Source organism: Centrocercus urophasianus, unplaced genomic scaffold (genome assembly GCF_019232065.1).
Source record: "Centrocercus urophasianus isolate 14NV4802_14NV808 unplaced genomic scaffold, USGS_Curo_1.0 seq_10, whole genome shotgun sequence".
Classification (NCBI taxonomy): Eukaryota; Metazoa; Chordata; class Aves; order Galliformes; family Phasianidae; genus Centrocercus; species Centrocercus urophasianus.
Window position 1 is genome coordinate 73,791,578 of NW_024884142.1, and position 16,175 is coordinate 73,807,752.

The 16,175-nt window shown below is 57.2% G+C and overlaps 1 protein-coding gene across 4 annotated transcripts; it reads left to right on the forward strand.

The window, feature by feature from the left end:
- Positions 1-94: 94 nt before the first annotated feature.
- Positions 95-13,064, forward strand: CAPN11 (calpain 11). 4 transcript variants are annotated; one of them, XM_042823132.1, is made up of 22 exons: positions 95-176; positions 2,815-3,097; positions 3,614-3,683; positions 4,868-4,986; positions 5,099-5,232; positions 5,338-5,506; positions 6,280-6,363; positions 6,444-6,529; positions 6,748-6,822; positions 7,814-7,974; positions 8,046-8,215; positions 8,416-8,427; positions 8,793-9,004; positions 9,155-9,194; positions 9,401-9,466; positions 9,736-9,793; positions 9,882-9,946; positions 10,684-10,752; positions 10,857-10,935; positions 11,375-11,491; positions 11,565-11,623; positions 11,828-13,064. In XM_042823132.1, the coding sequence occupies exons 2-22, from the start codon at positions 2,852-2,854 to the stop codon at positions 11,852-11,854; spliced, it is 2,118 nt and encodes a 705-aa protein (XP_042679066.1). In that variant the 5' UTR covers positions 95-176; positions 2,815-2,851; the 3' UTR covers positions 11,855-13,064. The 4 variants fall into 4 exon arrangements, with proteins under 4 accessions (XP_042679066.1, XP_042679061.1, XP_042679076.1 ...); XM_042823127.1 differs by lacking the exon at positions 95-176 and adding an exon at positions 202-291; XM_042823142.1 differs by lacking the exon at positions 95-176 and adding an exon at positions 224-287.
- The last annotated feature ends 3,111 nt before the right edge of the window (positions 13,065-16,175 follow it).

The window sequence follows — 16,175 nt, forward strand, 5'->3', positions numbered from 1 at the left end:
AGCAGCAGCAGGGCTGTTCCCAGGCAGCCAGGGCCCTGGCCTGGCCTCTGGCCAAACCCACTGGTTGAGTTGTGTAAGCGGCTGCTGCCTGTCCCAGCAAGGTGTGGGCTAGCCCGGCTCTGACCTCAGCACCTCACTCCCTTTCACCTGGGCACTAACAGCCCTCGTTCCTGCGGGTAGGAATTCTGGGGCAGCTCGCATCCGGTGGACAGGGAAGGGGCAGCACGGAAACACACAAAGGAGTACTGGGAGACAAGAGCGAGTGCAGCACCTGCTGACACGTTCCTGTGGGTATGGCGGGGAGGGAAAGCTCGGGGAGGTGGCAAGGGCTTGAAAGGAAGCTGCTCACAAGCACGGGGCGCGACACGGGGCGGCCTCCGCGGAAGGATTACAGCGGAGCTCTGAAAGAAGCTTAAAAGGCCGTGGAGAGGCGATGGAGCGGGGGCAGGATGAGAGAGGGGGCACGGCCGGAGCTGAGAGGGTCGGGACGAAGGCTAGCTCAGCGATCCGGGCACGGACAGAGGCCTCGGGGCACAAATCCGCCGGTCCGAGCGCATCCCACCGCCCCGCTCGGGGGGTGGGCAGGGCAGCAGGTAGCGGCCGAGCCCGGAGCTGCGGGCGGCGCCGCCCCGCATAGCGGCACGCTGAGTCACGGCGGGGCGGCTCCGCGCGGCAGGGCGCTGCGGGGCGAGCGGGGAGCAGCGGGCTGAGCGGCCTCTGCGCCTTTAACAGCCCGGAGCTCCCCCTGCCCGCGGGCCGCCCGCACATCCTGCCCGCACTAACCCCTCCTCCGCTGCGCCGAGCCGGGCAGGGCGGCGGCGGCTTCCGCGCCGGGCGAACGGTAAGTGTCCAGCCCTCCTCTCCCTCCCTCCTCCGCGCCGTGGGCCCGCTGCGGGAGGCCCCGGGGGCTGATCCGTCCCGTCCCGTTCCGTTGCGGGGCTCCGGGGCGCGTTGCCCCGCCCGGCCGCGTGGGAGCCGCCCTGCCCTCGGGCGCGGAGCTGAGGCCTGGGGCCGGGCCTGCTTGTGGACCCGACCCCTCCGGCTGCGGGGTCCGAGGTTCGGGGCGCGGGTATTGCTGCCGATACGTCCCCGCCGAGAGCGGCTAGAAGCCTGCAGAGATTGCGGGCGGTGTTGTCCGAGGCTCTGCGTGGACCGGCGTGTCGCAGTGCCCCAAACGTGGGGGGTCGGGTGCCTCCAGCGCCGCGTCGTGTTGCGTCTGGATGTCACTCCGCACGGAAAGCCGTCCTGCAGCTCGGCTCTCCCCTGCTTGGCTGTGCACCTCCTCCTGCCTGCTGTGTGCCCTCGGCATCCATCAGCGTCTCCGTGGGGAAGCCCCCTCCCATCGTCCGTCCTCACTCTGCTGCCCGATGTCCCGCACAACTCCAGTCCCTCCCTGTGGTCTGCGACGCTTTCCCGTGCCCTGCGCTCATGTAACCTCCGCCTGCCACCCAGGCGCTGCCCAGGCACTCTGAGTAACAGGGCTAAGAATAACCAGCCTGGTGCCACAGCCCGGCTGTGCACGGCTCTGTGCTTCGGCCCTGCCTGTGGGGCTGCACCATGAGGGGAGGTTGCAGGGACGGGGATTCCCCTCACCGTCAGGCTGGGTGCTGTGCTTGGGTTCCTTGTTCTGCGGCCCTGCTGGGCAGCAGTCGGGAGAAGTCGCCCCACCAGTCTTGAGGAAACATGCACCTTGCTGGCAGCGTCCTGGTTGCCAAGCAGGAGTCAAGTGAGAGGCACAGAGTTGGCAGTTCCATAGGTTTGGGACTGTTGTGGAGGAAAGACGAGGGACTGAGACCGCCTTTGGGATAGGAGTGGTGGAGTGGAGCAGATGTTCCTTCTGGAAAGCTGATGAGGACAGGCGTTGAGATTAGCAGCCATGTCTGTGGCCCACGAGCAGCACAGCACAGCAGCACAAGAGCTTGCACCCTGTTTTGTGCTACCTGCCTTCCCATGGCTACTGCACCGTTTTGGGACAGGCAAAGGCCTCTCCAGAGCCAGGGTGCTGGGCAGGCAGCAGGCCAGCGCTACCATCCCCACCACTGCTCTTGGGTGTTGCTGGCTGTAGCAGAGTGAGAGCAGATGGGTCATTCACCCAAGGGTCGCTCTGCTATCTTGTGCTACCAAACCTCTGGGGCATGTGGCTTTATAAGCAGGAACTGGGACAGGCAGGCTGCATAGTCCTGCTCCTGGGCTTGAGTCAAGTCACCCTGTGCTCTGGGGAAGGGCTGTAACGCCTCTTCCTTCCCAGCGCCCCACAGATAGAGCTGCCTCTGCTCCCCGGAGGGCTCCTCGAGGGCTCCTCCCTTCCCGTCTTGTTGACTCAGTGCTTGGGCAGCCGTGGGCGGCTGTCTAGGAGAGAAGCAGCCCTGCAGCTGCTTGTGCTCATCAGGCCAGTAGGATAGGGAAGGTGCCGGTGACCAGAAAGCTGTCCCTGTAAAGAGGCTTAGCGGCAAGGCATACAGCTGGAAGAACTGATTTTCAGAAGCAGAAAGGGCTTGGAATTCCTCTTCACTCAATGCTCATGTGCAGAGGGAATGGGGAGGCTCTGCACAGCAGCTGGCAGACTATTTCTTTCCAGCCCACTGTCAAAGCGGCTCCAGTCATTCAGCCTCCCTGAAGGCACTGGGAGCGTGACGGCTGGGCTGGAGGCCATGGCCTGCTTCTGATCAGAAAGGCACCACTGTCTGCACCGGGCATGGGGGCTGGGGAGGCCTTCCCAGCCCTAGATCCTCACAGTGCGTCTTCCCATCCCAGGGATGCTTTTAAGGGCAGGCCGTGCCCAGCCCCAGCCTCACAGTGCCTGTTTCATTGCAGGACACAGAGGTGGAGGTAGCGGTGCCAGTACCCAGCTATGATGCCCTTTGGGGGGATCGCTGCCCGGCTGCAAAGGGACCGCCTGAGAGCCGAGGGGGTCGGTGATCACAACAATGCTATCAAGTACCTCAATCAGGACTATGAAGCCCTCAAGCAAGAGTGCATCGAGAGTGGTGTCCTCTTCAGGGACCCCCAGTTCCCAGCTGGCCCCACTGCCCTCGGCTTCAAGGAGCTGGGGCCATACTCCAGCAAGACGCGGGGCGTGGAGTGGAAGCGTCCATCGGTAAGTAAGCTCACGTCCCTCGCCTGCAGTGTCTGCGTTAATGTGGTGTGCCAAGCTGCAGCTTGGCTTCTGTTTGCTTCTTGCTGTGCTTAAAGTTCCTCTCATGCTTCGTTGCCCAGAGGAATACTCACTGAGTACTCAAAGAGCATTGTGTATAGCACACCCTTCTCCCTCCAGGCAGTACACGTTGGGCTTTACAATGGGAGAGTTGTGCCATTGCTTCTGGATGTCCCAGCATAGGTGTGTCACCCTCGGTGACTGGGGCTATTGGCTCAGGACGTGGAGGTTTTGTATCCTTTGGTGCCATGAGTGCAGAGGCAATGTCCATCTAGCCATTTTGTGCTGAAGAAGATCTTGCCTTGCCTTCCTGTGATGGCCTTGATGTTGCAGTCAAGCAATTTTCCCTGGAGGACAGGATGGGTGCATCTCAGGGATGATACTTCCATTCTCTTGAGTCAGAGCTACAATGGGTACAGGTGCTGCTGAAATCCAATGCTTGATTCTGTCCTTATGCAGGAATTAGTGGATGATCCTCAATTCATCGTTGGTGGTGCAACCCGGACAGATATCTGCCAGGGAGCTCTGGGTGAGTGCTGGAGTTCTGTCCCCAAACCTTGATCTAGAGAGCAGCAACAGCTGGGGAGGATCAGCGTGCTTGGAGAAGAGACATTTGTGTAGGGAAGGTGCTGAGTGGACAGGGTTCACAGCATCTTTCTGCAGATCCTCATGGTGTGTTTTCTTGCCAGCCTGTGCGCAACCATCTCTGTACTCAAACTCCCTCCTCATGTAGTGTGGTGGAAGCTGTAAGGCAGCAGGAGGTATTTTGACTGGTGGCTCTATGCTAAGGGCCTCACAGAAATGGAGTAGCACAGGTACTGAGACAAGGAGAGAAGTGTTAGTGGGTCGGGTAGTCTGGCAAAGCTGGGAACTGCAAGTCAGTGATCACCAAAACCAGATCTGGCTGCCATCAGCAGTGTTTTCTGACCTGTATCAAGGTGAGAATGTTGTGCACCTTAGCAGAGCAGACTGGTTTCAGGACTGTGGTGGTAACTGGAGCATGTTAACAGCCTGGGGCACTGTGGCATTTCTCAATTGGTTATTAGGAGGGCAGGATTTGAAATGCCATTTTGTCAACCACAGTCCAGCACAGGTTATCCAGGCTCAAGGCTAATGTATGACAGGATTTAAAAGAGGAGAAAGGAGAACCAAGGCAAAGAATGGAAAAAACAGTGCTGGCATAGACCAGCACTTGTGGTTAATAGCACTTGGAAGGAAAATTGCAGTGTTATCTCTTGGAACTTGAAGCCAAGACACCAGCATTAAGCCTCTTGCTTGGTGACCGAAAACAAAGGGAAACTTTTATTACAATGAGAAGTGTAATTGCATTACAAAAGTCACTGTCCTGAGATACCAGGAGCATTCAGGAGGCTCTGGGTAAATGACTGCAGGAGTGGCTGTTGATGCTGTCACAGTGGCCTGGATGCAGACAGCAGGTCACAGAAGGTTGTTCCTTCTCTGCCCTGAGCTAATGCTTCTGTCCAGGCACCTGCCATTATACTATGTGGGCTAGGAGGAAGGGGCATTGACTCCTCCCCAGGTTCTCCACTTGTTTTTTGAGCCCAGTGCAGGGCACCATGCAGAGGAGAACTCCACCTCCCTGCTGGCTGCCCTTCTGACCCAGCACCTTGTTCAGAGGGAAAACATATCAGGGGCTTCTGCATGGCCCAGCACCCATCACCACTGCTGGCTAAGCTTCTTCTCCTTTGCCAGGTGATTGCTGGCTGCTGGCTGCCATTGGCTCCCTCACTCTCAACGAGGAGCTCCTGCACCGTGTGGTGCCTCATGGGCAGAGCTTCCAAGAGGACTACGCTGGCATCTTCCACTTCCAGGTAGGCTGGGAGCTTGTGGCTCTGCACAGCTGGTGGGTTGGGGGCAGGATGAGCTGCCTGGGGGCATCCCTTAGGGCGATGCCCTGTCCCACTCACCCCTTCTTCCCCCTAGATCTGGCAGTTCGGTGAGTGGGTGGACGTGGTGGTGGACGACCTGCTGCCCACCAAGGATGGGGAGCTCCTGTTTGTGCATTCAGCGGAGTGCACGGAGTTCTGGAGCGCTCTGCTGGAGAAGGCCTATGCCAAGTGAGTCCCACCACCGGGGGCACAAAATTGCTGGGGGGTGAGGCGGAGCAGCAGCACAGTGTGCCCTCGTCACCTCACGTTCCACTCTCGCTGCCCGGTGCTCAGGCTGAACGGCTGCTACGAGTCGCTCTCGGGGGGCAGCACCACCGAGGGCTTTGAGGATTTCACTGGCGGCGTAGCAGAGATGTATGACCTCAAGCGGGCACCGCGCAACATGGGCCACATCATCCGCAAGGCACTGGAGAGGGGCTCCCTGCTGGGCTGCTCCATCGACGTAAGTGTTGGCTGCTCTTCACAGTGAACTGTGAATGTCTTCTCCTCCAGTGATGGCCAAAGTGAGGCCTCACAGCCCTCCTCCCAACCCAAGGTGGTCATTTTGCTGGGACGCTGGATGGGAGGGGACTTCTTTCACCTCTTGGCAGAGCACCTTTCCCGGAACCGATGAAGGGCATGGGGCTGTATCTTAGTGACTTGGAATGGTCTTGTTTTGGTGGAATGGGAAACATCCATCTGAAGCCAGGCTGCTGAACAAGGCTCTGCATAGAGCTCTGGCTGCATCCTGCATCAGCATCTGCATGTTAGCTAGGCTGGGCACTTCCGTCCTCTCCCTCTTAGGCACAAACAACAGAGTGCACCCTCTCTGTCACCACTGACAGCAGTACCTGTTGGATTGGCAAATCAGAGTAGTAACAAACACAAAATGCTGCTGCCTGCATTGAGTGTGTGGCTGGGGTATACTTGTGCTAAAGAGACCGTTGCTCCCAACACTGTCTGTGTATCTGCACGATTGATGTGTAAGCTGTTTTTTGCAACGGATGAGGATCTGTGCTCCTAGTGAAAATACTGTTTTGGGAAGCACAAAATAACATTTTCTTATGCTTTTTGAAGTTTGAGTGGTTTCACAATGAATCTTCAGTGCTCCTGACTGGAACATTGCAAAAAAAAAAAGAGTAATTGCCCTTGCAATGTGTCAGCCTCCTCTGAGAAGGGGTAAGGGAACAGAAATACATGAATCGTATTCACCTGAGGTTTGCACGTTCTTTTCAGATCACAAGTGCCTTTGATATGGAAGCAGTGACCTTCAAGAAGCTGGTGAAGGGCCATGCCTATTCTGTCACAGCTTTCAAAGATGTGAGTTGGGTACATAAGACTGTAATAGAGGTAAAATGCTGTGGCCTATGGTTTGACTTCCTGCATTTGGTGGCTGGCAGGTGAACTACCGGGGTCAGCAGGAACAGCTCATCCGTATCAGAAACCCCTGGGGTCAGGTAGAGTGGACTGGAGCCTGGAGTGATGGGTGAGTTCAGGTGGGATTTCAGTGAGCCACGGGCACTGCCATTGAAACAGCTGGGACACCTCTTGCACAGCGCTGCTGATTGGGAGTTTACAGCATGCTGTTCCCTTCACAGCGTGGAATGGGTCTTTTGAGGGCCTACTGCAAACTGCGTAGCACTGGAAATGTCTCAGCTCACCTTGAGTACTTCTCATCTAATTGTTTTCCTCTGGCTATTCCAGCTCTTCCGAGTGGGACAACATTGACCCCAGCGACAGAGAAGAGCTGCAACTGAAGATGGAGGATGGCGAGTTCTGGTGAGTGCCAGAGCAAAATGCTGCTCTTCTTCAGCATCCAGTTTGGAAGTGAGCAGGAGAGCCTGAAAAAGAACCTGCAGTTGCCCCAGAACACGACCTGCCTTTATTAGCTATTCCACTGCTAGAAAGTCTGGTAACATTTTCTTATCTGATCTAGTTAATAGGTTGAATATTAGTAAAAAGTTCTTCACCAAAGGCTGGTTGGGCCCTGGCTGTGTGTAGTTGTCAGGTAGTTGAAAGGGGAACCTGAGTACTTTAGAAGGAACTGGAAATGCAGAGTGAGCAGAAAGAAGCTTTTTCTTTTCTTCTGAAACCACCAGAGCAAAAGGGTCACAAGCAAACAGCAGCTTAGATAAATGTTGGAAGCCTGGTGTGGGGAGTCTGCACTGCAAGGCTGTTTTGTAAGTTCAAAGTGTGACTGCTCAGATGATCCAGATCCTGGGTGGCTATAAAACTGATGGTCTGAGCTAGCCTCAAGTGCAGGTCTTGTGTTGCTGGATGTTGAGGTGATGCTGGGTCTGATTTGCTTCCTCTGCCACTGCTAGCCACCACTGGAGATGGGAGATTGACAGAAGGAGCCCTTTGCTCTGATCCCTGTCACCCACTGTGGTATGTAGGCTGAAGTTGTTCAGCATGTGTCACCTAGACAAGCTGCCTGCCAGTAGTCCTGGCTTTTGTGCCCCCTGGCACCCCATCCCAAGGCCACCTATAACTGCGATGGTGCCTTTGTGCTTTTCTTCCACCTGAATGTCATTGCTTTGGTTCCTCAAGACTTAGGCTGAAAGAGTTGGTGGGTTCCAACTGCACCAGAGGCAGCCTGGCCCACATAAGTCCTGTTCCACAACAGGGCATCCAGCAGTCAGCTTGATTCCATGAGAAGGGGCTTCAGGATGATTTCCATCTCTCTCCACCTAGCAAAGGCAGTTGTGGCTGAATCCAGAGCTGCCTGAACTCCTCAGCCATGACCTCAGCCCCTGCCTGCTTCCCACAGGATGTCTTTCCGGGACTTCATGAGGGAGTTCTCCAGGCTGGAGATCTGCAACCTAACCCCCGATGCCCTCACCAAAGATGAGCTCAGCAGGTGGCACACACAGGTGTTCGAGGGCACGTGGCGCCGAGGGAGCACTGCTGGGGGCTGCAGGAACAACCCAGGTATCTCCCGCATCTCCACTCTCGGTGATGTGATTCAGCCAGGTGTATCATCCACATCTTCTTCTTTCCAGCCACGTTCTGGATCAATCCCCAGTTTAAGATCAAGCTGCTGGAAGAGGATGATGACCCTGGGGATGATGAGGTGGCCTGCAGCTTCTTGGTGGCCCTGATGCAGAAGCATCGTAGGAGGGAGCGGCGAGTAGGGGGCGACATGCATACCATCGGCTTTGCCGTCTACGAGGTAACCCCAATCCCAATGCTACTTCTTTGAGACTGGCTCAGCCCTGCTGATCCCATGTGGACTTGGCACCGTAGTCCACAGGGAATCCTTTCCCACCTGATTTGGCAAATCTGTGGGTCAGTGTCACCCCTTCCATCTGCCATTGGAGATAGAACCCCAGCACTGGCACTCTGATTTTCTTTCTTCTCTCCTCCCTGCAGGTTCCTGAGGAGGTACGTCCTGAGCCACCAGACCCATCCGCCTCTTTGAGGGGAGCACAGGAGTGGGCAGGAATGGGTTGATGCAAACCCACAGGCATGTTTGCATGCATGTGCCCCGTGGCATGGAATTTCTACCAGACTGGCAATGGTTGGGGTGCTAAAGGGTGCTGAGTACCTCTGTGTGGAAGGGATGGTCCGTGCTAGGCAGGACAACAAGGGCTCTTCCACAGGCAGCCACTGGGCAGGGATGCAATGGGACCATGAAGCTGTTCCAGCAGAGATGCTTGGGCTGTGGGCTGATTACACTTGCTTGGTCCCACTGCTCCTTGTGGGTTCTCTTCTTGCTGGGCTGTTCCCTACAACAGTGTGTTCTCCAGGCCCAGGGCAGCCAGAATGTGCATTTGAAGAAGGACTTCTTCCTGCGAAACCAGTCGCGGGCACGCTCTGAGACCTTCATCAACTTGAGGGAAGTGAGCAACCAGATCCGGCTGCCCCCTGGCGAGTACATCGTTGTGCCCTCCACCTTTGAGCCACATAAGGAGGCTGACTTCATCCTGCGGGTCTTCACCGAGAAGCAGTCAGACACAGCGTGAGTCTCCACCACAAAGCCTTCTGCCACATCCCAGCCCTTTGCATAGTTAGGGAATGTGTTGGCTCAGGCCATCACGTGTGTTGGTGAGTGCTAGAGCAGATTCCACTGCTCTCCCATCACTGTGTGCCCCCATCTTTCTGTTCCCAGGGAGCTGGACGAGGAGATCTCTGCAGACCTGGCAGATGAGGTAGGGACTACCAGTCTCCTTTAGCTGGGTCTGGGGCTGAGGAGGGGGAGGAGGTGGCTGCATGGGCTTGGGTTACTGTGATAGACAGGGATGTGAGAAAGAGTGGAAGTGAGAGGAGCTTCACTCTGAGAGGCTCAAATATTTGTTGAGCCTCTGAGGCAGGGCAATGCCTGGCTTTGATTACTAATCTCTCTTTCTGGCCTCAGGAGGAAATTACCGAGGATGACATTGAGGATGGCTTCAAGAACATGTTCCAGCAGCTGGCAGGGGAGGTGGGTACAGTTTTGCCAAGCCCTGGAAAGCTCATGGCAGGTCCGGGGTGCAGGGAGGGGATCAAACCACTCATTGTCAGAGCTGCACAGAGCAGGGGCTCTGTGGGGGCTCTCAAAATTTCCCAGGGCTCTGTCTCTCCCATCAGCAAGCTCCAACCCATAGTGTGCCTCATCCCTGCCCTGCACAGCAGTAAATGCTGAAATTCAGCTCAGCTACCCCCAGGGGTGGGGGGAGGCAAGAGGTTCTACTAACTCTGCTCCAACTGCAGGACATGGAAATCAGCGTCTTTGAGCTCAAGACGATTCTGAACAGAGTGATCGCTAGACGTGAGTGCTGCCCTTTTCCACTGTAGCTCCGGCCGGTTCTGCAGGTTGTGCTTTGATGCACATGATCCCCCTCCTCCTTCCTCCTCAGACAAAGATCTGAAGACGGATGGATTCAGTCTGGACTCCTGCCGCAACATGGTCAACCTGATGGATGTATCCTCTTGGCACTGTGGGCAGGGGCTGCCATTCCTGGCGCTCAGCCTGGCAGCCAGGACACTCCTCCGTGGGAACTAGGGCTCTGCTCTCTAGTTGTGCCAAGGCTGTGCAACTGAGAAAAGGGCAGAAAGGGTCCTTGTGGCTGCACTGAGGGTGCTTTAGGATGGCAGCTGGCAGCAGGTGCCCAGTGTTTCACTTCCCCGTGGGTTCACACACAGCAGCCAGCACCCACACTTCACCCTAGTGTGGCATGCTGTGAGACCATCCAGGCTAAAAGCATTCTTGGTGGAGGAAGAAGGGTGCTGGGGTTCTTTCCCCCAAAATCATCCTATGATTGAGGATGAGGTGTAAAGTAACAGGAGCAATGGGTTGTGTTCCAGCTTGCACAAGGATGTGCAGTTGGAAGGGTCAGGCAAGCGTAGAGAAATTGCTCTGAGCTCTTTTCCAGATATGTCCTCGCATCCTGTTTGCTGCATGGCAGCATTGTGCCAAAGTTTGGTGTTACTGGGGAGCTGCACAGCTGCTGCTTTAAGCACTGAACTTTCCCTTTTGGCCTGCAGGCTCTGATCTAGCCTATGCTGCAGGATGGGGAGGGAATTTGAAAAAGAGCTGGCCTGGCTGAAGTGCCTCTTCTCCTTGAAAGTACCCAGGATCTGATTGCTTTGCCACTCTCTGCCTGCTCAGCTACTCCACCCTTTTGCTGGCTGCTTTCTCCTTAACCCTCTGCTGTCCAGAAAGATGGCAGTGCCCGCCTGGGGCTGGTGGAGTTCCAGATCCTATGGAACAAGATCCGCAGCTGGCTGGTGAGGAGGAGAGGGATGCAAGGGGTAGCACCTCTCTTGGGCAGGGGGATGACCAAGCTGCAGGGAGGGCCTGTCATTCACATCCTCTGTGATGTTTTTTGCAGACAATCTTCCGCCAGTATGACCTGGATAAGTCAGGCACCATGAGCTCATACGAGATGCGCATGGCTCTAGAGTCAGCTGGTAAGTCTAGAAAGGATGGGGCTGGGCTGAGGGTGGAGGAAAGTTGTAGGAACCGTCCCAAGTAGCAAGAGAACTGTGGAACCAGCCTACATTGTGAGCTTTGAGCCAATCTGTCATGAGATGAGGCCCATATGTAAGCTGGGTTCTCTCCAACTGATCCTTGCTTGTTGCTGGCATCCTCCGAGCTGGGATAAATACAAGGTTGTCCCAGCCATCCTCATCTGACCTGTGAAGTCCATCCTGGCTAAGTCAGGTCAGTGAGCTAACATTCATTTGGCAATGGGCTATAGCTCCAGGGAGAGCATCCTTTACTCCTACCAAGGCTGGATTCAGTGGCCTTCCTTGGGTGGGGTGTTGGCCCCTTCTGGTGAGAACATGAACTTTGGTAGTTGCATCTTCTCCCACCTCTTGCAGGTGCTAGGTACTCTCTGCCTTTCAGGTTTCAAGCTGAATAACAAGCTGCATCAGGTGGTGGTTGCCCGTTATGCAGATGCTGAGACGGGTGTGGACTTCGACAACTTTGTCTGCTGCTTGGTGAAGTTGGAGACAATGTTCAGTGAGTGTTGCTCCAGGCTGGGGAGGGCAGGGACAGAAGGACATGTTGCTCACCTTGCCCTTGTGCCCTGCAGGGTTCTTCCGTAGCATGGATCCTGATGGCACTGGCACTGCCGTCATGAACCTCGTTGAGGTGAGAGCTCGGTGCCTTGAGGTAGGATGGAGATGAGGGGGGAAGATGTTAAGGTGGATGGGACATGTGGGGTGGGTGTTAGAGTGCCCTCCAGCCCTGTGGGTGTAAAAGATTGCGAGATGGGAAAGGGAAGTCTTGTTCTCAGATGGCCTTTGGGTTTGTGTATAGTAGCCCCTGCTCATCCTCACTCTTCCTTCTCTGCAGTGGCTGCTGCTGACAATGTGCGGCTAGGAGCCAGGACAGATGTGCTGTGACTAGGACACTCCGGCAGGCCAGGCCACCTCCAAGTGCCTCCCTTCAGGTCCATGGACACAGGATAATCTCCCTCTCTTGCTCCATCCTATGCTGAGCCACCAGCCCTGCCTCTCAGCACGCCTTGCTCCACCCTCACCCATGGAGCATTTCACAGAGGTCAAGGCAGGCAGGGGCTGCCCTTCTCCTTTTCTGGGCTGGGCTTGCTTTCCACCCTTCTCCTCCTCTTATCCCACCCCAGAAGAGAAGGAGGGCAAGCAGTCTGTAGGTCACTGCACGTAGCTTTGGGGCAGCTGCATAGAAACAAGCACAGGAGCAGGCTGGGGGCTATCCACCCGATAGGGAGAGGTGGGAGCTGCGGAGGGGAAGAGGAGGAGGACTTGTTTTGCTTGTTCCAGTGCTGTCTCATCCCCTGTGGCATGTGCTACCTGTCCCAGGGAGCATCAGCAGATGCTGCCTTGCTTAGGCAGGGCAGCTGGTTCATGGGGAGCCAGGGTGAGAAGGTGCACACTTAATGCCATTGCCTTGCACTCATCAGCACTAACCATGACCAAAGCATGGAGCTGCAGCTGGTCAGGACGCTGGTGTTCATTACATCCTGCTGCAACCTCTTTCTGCGTGGCCTTCGAACTCTCCCCTCACTCTCTGCCTCGCTTTGTCCCACCATAAGGCCAAAGCCTATCATTTGAGCACTCTCCTGCCACATGCCACTATGTAGCACATCCCATCATGCTCCTCTTATCCTGTGCATGCACAGCCATACCACTACAGCCTTTCCCCAGGGCTGTCGTGGCCTCACCTCCTGCTGCCACAGAGGAATTGGGCCAAGGAGTGGTGTTGATGGGTGGGAGGCGTTTCTCCAGTACACGGTCATCTGTTTTCCTCTCTTCCCCCTCCTTTCACCCTGTTATGATCCCTAAAGCCCTCGGGCTCCTTCACTCAGCACAGATGTGCTCCTGTGCCAATATATTTGCACTTCTCCACACTCCTCACCCCCAGTCTGTTCCTGTGGATGAGAGGGTGGCTCCAGCATGGCAGTGGGCGCAGACCCAGCCAAGGCAGGCAGGCCCTTAGCCGCTCCCAGGCCTACGTCTCTGGAGGCCATGCTTGCAGCAATAACCACTCCTGCCCACCTGGCAGGCCCGCTTCCTCTCTTTGTGCTCGGGGCAATAAACCTAGCTCTGTTGGACAGGGGCTCAGCTGGTAATGATTTATACAACGGGGTGTCCCAGTCTTAGCTGGTGGAAGTCCCCAGCGCGGGGTGGAGGGTGACTGGGGCCTGACACAGCCAGTGTACAGGGGCAGGAAGGCCCTTGGTGTGTGGGGGCTTGGGGCCCATGGAAACTGGGTAGTTCTGCCCCACCAGCATGGCTCAGCCCAGCCTGGGTGTGGCTGGGCCCAACCTTCCTTCTGGGTAGTATGGGAGCTGTCAGCACTGTCCCAGCTGCAAGCCCCGTGGTGCACACAGGCCCCATTGTAGGGCACACCCCCGCCTGGCTCTGGGGTGACAGGTGCCCTCTCCAGGCAGCAGCTGGTGGGTCCTTTCCCCGCTGGCCCCAGCAGCTGGCAGCCCAGCATTTGCAGGGGGTCAGCAGGTGGGTTTCTCAGCTGCTAGCGAATGCCACAGGGAGCAGCCTGGCTTGTCCCCCTCCTGCAGCCATGGCATCCCATCCCCTGCCTTCTTGGAGTGTCTGCCTGCCTGGGGGTTTCCTATGTCTCTCCAGCTGCTAGTGTCTGTCCTCCCCAGCCTGGCTGTGTGCGGGCTGTGGCTGTCCTCGGCAGCTGCCCCAGCAGCTGTACTCAGGCTCCATCTCCCCCTTGGATGCCCCATCCCTCAGCAGCAGGAATATTAGTCCTGTGGGCAAAAGCTACCTTTGTGTGAGCAGAGGCCTGGGGGGGCAGTCCCTTTCCTGCTCCCTTACACCAGTAGCTGGGTACCAGCAGCATCCTGCAGCCAGTGCCGGGTGAGGAGAGACACCCCAGAAAGCCAGTATGTCCTCGGAGAGCCCGAGGGACAATGTGGGTCTGACCCCAAGCAAGAGGATTTGGCCTTTTTCAACAGTGCAAAGAAAAGGGGAATGCATGCGGGCTGGAGCCTTTCAGGGCCTGGATGCAGTGAGTTAAACAAACTATTTATAGCGCTCGCCTTCCACCCCAGCAGAAATGGCCGGCATTCCTCTTGCGCCGAGCCGTGCTCTGCTGTCATGGGTGCTCCCCAGGGCCCTCCTGGCCAGCACAGCTGGCAGCCATGCTGGGCTTTCTAGATCCTGGGGCTTTGTCCCCAAAGCTGGCAGCAGAGCACTCTGCCTTGCTGCCAGCCCGCAAGGACAGGGGACATGGGATGTGTCACTCATCCCAGGATCAGGGTTAACTCCCTCCACCATTCTGGGCTGTGCTTTTGCCCAAAGGCTGAAGGCCCTGAACTTGCAGCTGGGGAAAGGGGCTCAGCACCTCTCTGCATTATTGGCACAACACAGCAGCCTAGCAAACAGCTACTGCCCCATGTGAGCTGGAGGCAATGGTGGTGCAAGTCACTGGCTTTGGCAGTGCAGCCACTGCTTCTTCTGCTCTCTGCTTGTGCCTCGGGATAGAGCAGGCTCTGCAGCAAGTGCACACTGCAGTCCCATTGTTCCCGAGGGATTTTCCATTTCCCACCTGAGGCCCACGGAGTGCCAACAGACAGGCAGTGCATCACCTCTGTGAATGGCTCGTGCCTTCCTTTCTCCTGGGATTACAGGGACTGAATCTTGGCCCCTTCTGCTCAGTACTTTTTCACAGCAATAGGTAAAGCTCCATGGGGAGTAAGATCTCCATTCTCATCCATCACAATTGGTGCCTGCTGGGGAAATCGAGGCAGGGAGAGAGGAAATGACCTACCCAGGGTTAGAGCAGCAAAACCCAAAGCCTCACTCCAGACTGCTGCTGTCTCCCCAGTAAAAGGGAACCCACTCACTGCTAAGGAAGCACAAAGCCTCTCCTTTACTTCAGGGATGGAGGCAGCACAGGATGAGAGCCCTCCAGCCCAGGCTGGTCCTAGGGCTGATATGAGGCTGGTATTAAGGCTGACAACACCGATGTCCCTCAGCTCCCAGATCTGCTTCTGACCAAGGCATGTGGCAGCTCCACACTGAGGCTGGCTCTTTCCCTCATCCATCCCTGGCTCCCCAGGAGGGATTTGCAGGGCTGGGAAAGATCACCTCGGCTGGGCTACCCGAATGGGCTCTCTGGATGAAGGGCAGCTTGTGCCAAGTGAGCTAAGATGGGGAAAGAGAGCGAGCGCTTGTTTCAGGCCCTTGTTTATTTTCTTAAGTTCTGCTCAGGCCAAGAGCCCTGGCAGGGCTTTAGAGGGGAACAAGGGGAGGAAACACGGCCAAACAGCCACCGGGAGCACAACAAAGGTTGGATGCAGGGGGAAGTGGAGGGGCACAGAGGTGTACCACGGGACTTCCTGCCCACGCTCCCCCAGCCCACAGTAGCCCCACGCTACTGCCCTTGGCCAGCTGAACCCAATAGAAAGCCCCTTCCCCACTGGCATCCCCATCCCTCGGTGTTTCCCTGCCCCGTGTGTGTACACTCCCGTCCCTTGGGTGGCAGTCGGCTGCACGAAGTGACACAGAGGAGTATTTTGGGCCCGCCTGCTTAGGAGCCTCAGAGCACGAGCCAGGCGCCGTCCCGCAGTCCGCACCGTGCCCAGGGCAGGTGTCGGTCCTCCCTTGCCCCCTCCTTCCCAGCACCGCCACCAACAGATGGGTCGGGACCGTATCGCTTACAGAAGGCGTGTGGGAGGAGGGGGCATTTAAACTGGCAGCTGCTTTTCGGTTTTTATTTGGCGTTCCTCTCCGCCTGGACGCCCGTGCCATTTGGAAGCCCCTGCCATTCGGGGTGGCCGCGGCGCACGTGGGGCTGAACGGGACGGGCTTCTCGCGAGCGTCGTCCGAGAGAGAAGGGACCCCCAGGGCGGTGAGAGCGGCCGGGAGGAAGCGGCCCCGGCGGACGGTCCCAGCGCTGCGCTCCGGCTCCCACCTGCTCCCGTCCCGGCGCCGCTGCGCCCGGGGTCGCCGCCGCCGCCGGAGCTCCGCGGGGGCCGCGATGCCCGTCGTGCCGCTGGCCGCCCCGCTGCTGCGCGTCCTGCTCGCCCGCCTGCTGCAGCTGGCCCGCAAGCGCCTCCTGCCGCCGCTCCGCCGCCTGGGGCGCCGGCTGCGCTCCCGGGAGAGCCGCCAGGCACTGCTCACCTGCCTGCTCTGCATCCTCAACCTTCACAAGAAGGCGGACGCCTGAGGTCGCCCGGACCGAGAGCTCC